This window comes from Trichechus manatus, unplaced genomic scaffold (genome assembly GCF_000243295.1).
Source record: "Trichechus manatus latirostris isolate Lorelei unplaced genomic scaffold, TriManLat1.0 scaffold00113, whole genome shotgun sequence".
Lineage (NCBI taxonomy): Eukaryota > Metazoa > Chordata > Mammalia > Sirenia > Trichechidae > Trichechus > Trichechus manatus.
Genome location: NW_004444049.1, coordinates 1306835 through 1308085, shown reverse-complemented (window position 1 = coordinate 1308085; position 1251 = coordinate 1306835). Strand labels below are relative to the sequence as shown.

General features: G+C 61.6%; 1 protein-coding gene across 1 annotated transcript in view; it reads left to right on the top strand.

Annotated features, from left to right (window-relative positions):
- Nucleotides 1–1251, top strand: part of CTTN (cortactin) — a 28687-nt gene that overhangs the window by 23403 nt on the left and 4033 nt on the right. The window contains exons 14-15 of the mRNA XM_012557642.2: nt 280–369; nt 667–763. Of these exons, the coding sequence (XP_012413096.1) occupies nt 280–369; nt 667–763 (187 nt within the window). The remainder of the gene's footprint in view (nt 1–279; nt 370–666; nt 764–1251) is intronic.

The following is a 1251-nucleotide window of genomic DNA, read 5'->3' as shown; positions in this document are numbered from 1 at the left end:
TGGTTGCAGTCACTGGTGGTGCTGTTGCGGTGCTGACAGCACGGCCCCACGTCCAGTGGCTTCTCCGGCAGTGGGATCGCTGTGGGCGCTGAGTCTGTCTGCAGTGAGCCTGCCTGACTCCACGGCCCCCTCTTCGGAGCACATGGGCCCTCATATCTTGTGCTTGATGGCGGCCCCAGTGTTTCTGCTTGTTCCTCTGGCAGCGTGCACCCAGTGTGGGCAGGTCTTCTTTCCTAGAGCGACTCGGTAACCTGATTGCTGCTTGGTTTTCAACTACAGGAGCAAGCCAGGGCCAAAAAGCAGACACCGCCCGTGTCCCCCACTTCTCAGCCGGCTGCAGAGGAGCCGCTTTCCAGCCCTGTGTATGAGGTGGGCGTTTTCCTTTGTTTATAAGCGCATCTCTGGCTCTTTGTCAAAGGCCAGGCTCCCTTCGCAGAGCAGGAGCCCCTCCAGGCTCAGGCCCCGTGTGGATGCCGAGGGTCACCCTCACTCTCTGCTCCGTCTCCATCTCGGGGACGAGTGAGTGTGTGTGAGAAACAGACATCCCTTCAGTCCCTGGCCCTTCATGCTCCGTGCCCGGGAGCGAGGCCCTGAGGGTGGCGCCCCTCTGGCTGGTGGCCACGCATGGGCCCACATTGGCTGTGTCCTTGGGAAAGCTGTCCCCAGGGCTTCCCGTGTGTGCAGGCGGCACTGTCCATCTTGGCCCTGTCCTTGTTCTCTGACCACGGAGGGCTGTCCACGCAGACCCTGGCCAGAAACGTTGGTGAAGGCCACCACTGGTCTCAAGTAGCCCGGCATGTTCGCCAGGGCTCAGGGTCACTGTGATTGTCAGCCAAGTGGCGTTTCGCCTCGGATCTCCGCACACGTGGTTGTGAGTGGCGCCCCTGACGTCTGTCCACAGGAGGGTTTGGTGACAGCTGTGCCCGTTGTCCGTGGCTGGGTGTGGGGGCCCCGTCACGGGCAGTGAGGCTGCCTGGCCTTGGGGTTTGGGACCGGAAAAGAGAAATCCAGTGAAACCTACGCTTCAGCCCACAGGAAGCGCATGGCAGGGTTGCGGGTGCTCGTAGGTGCTGCTGACCTTAGTTACTACAGGACCCGGAAGTGGGGGGGCTGGATTCTTTGGGAGGAAATGGCTCATGTGGCCTTCTGGTCACACTCTGCTGTGATGAGGTCTCTGCGCTGTCAGTGGTGTGGCCCTCGCGCCCCTGGATCCCACATCTTTCCCCCGGGTCCTGGCTGTGATGAGGTCTC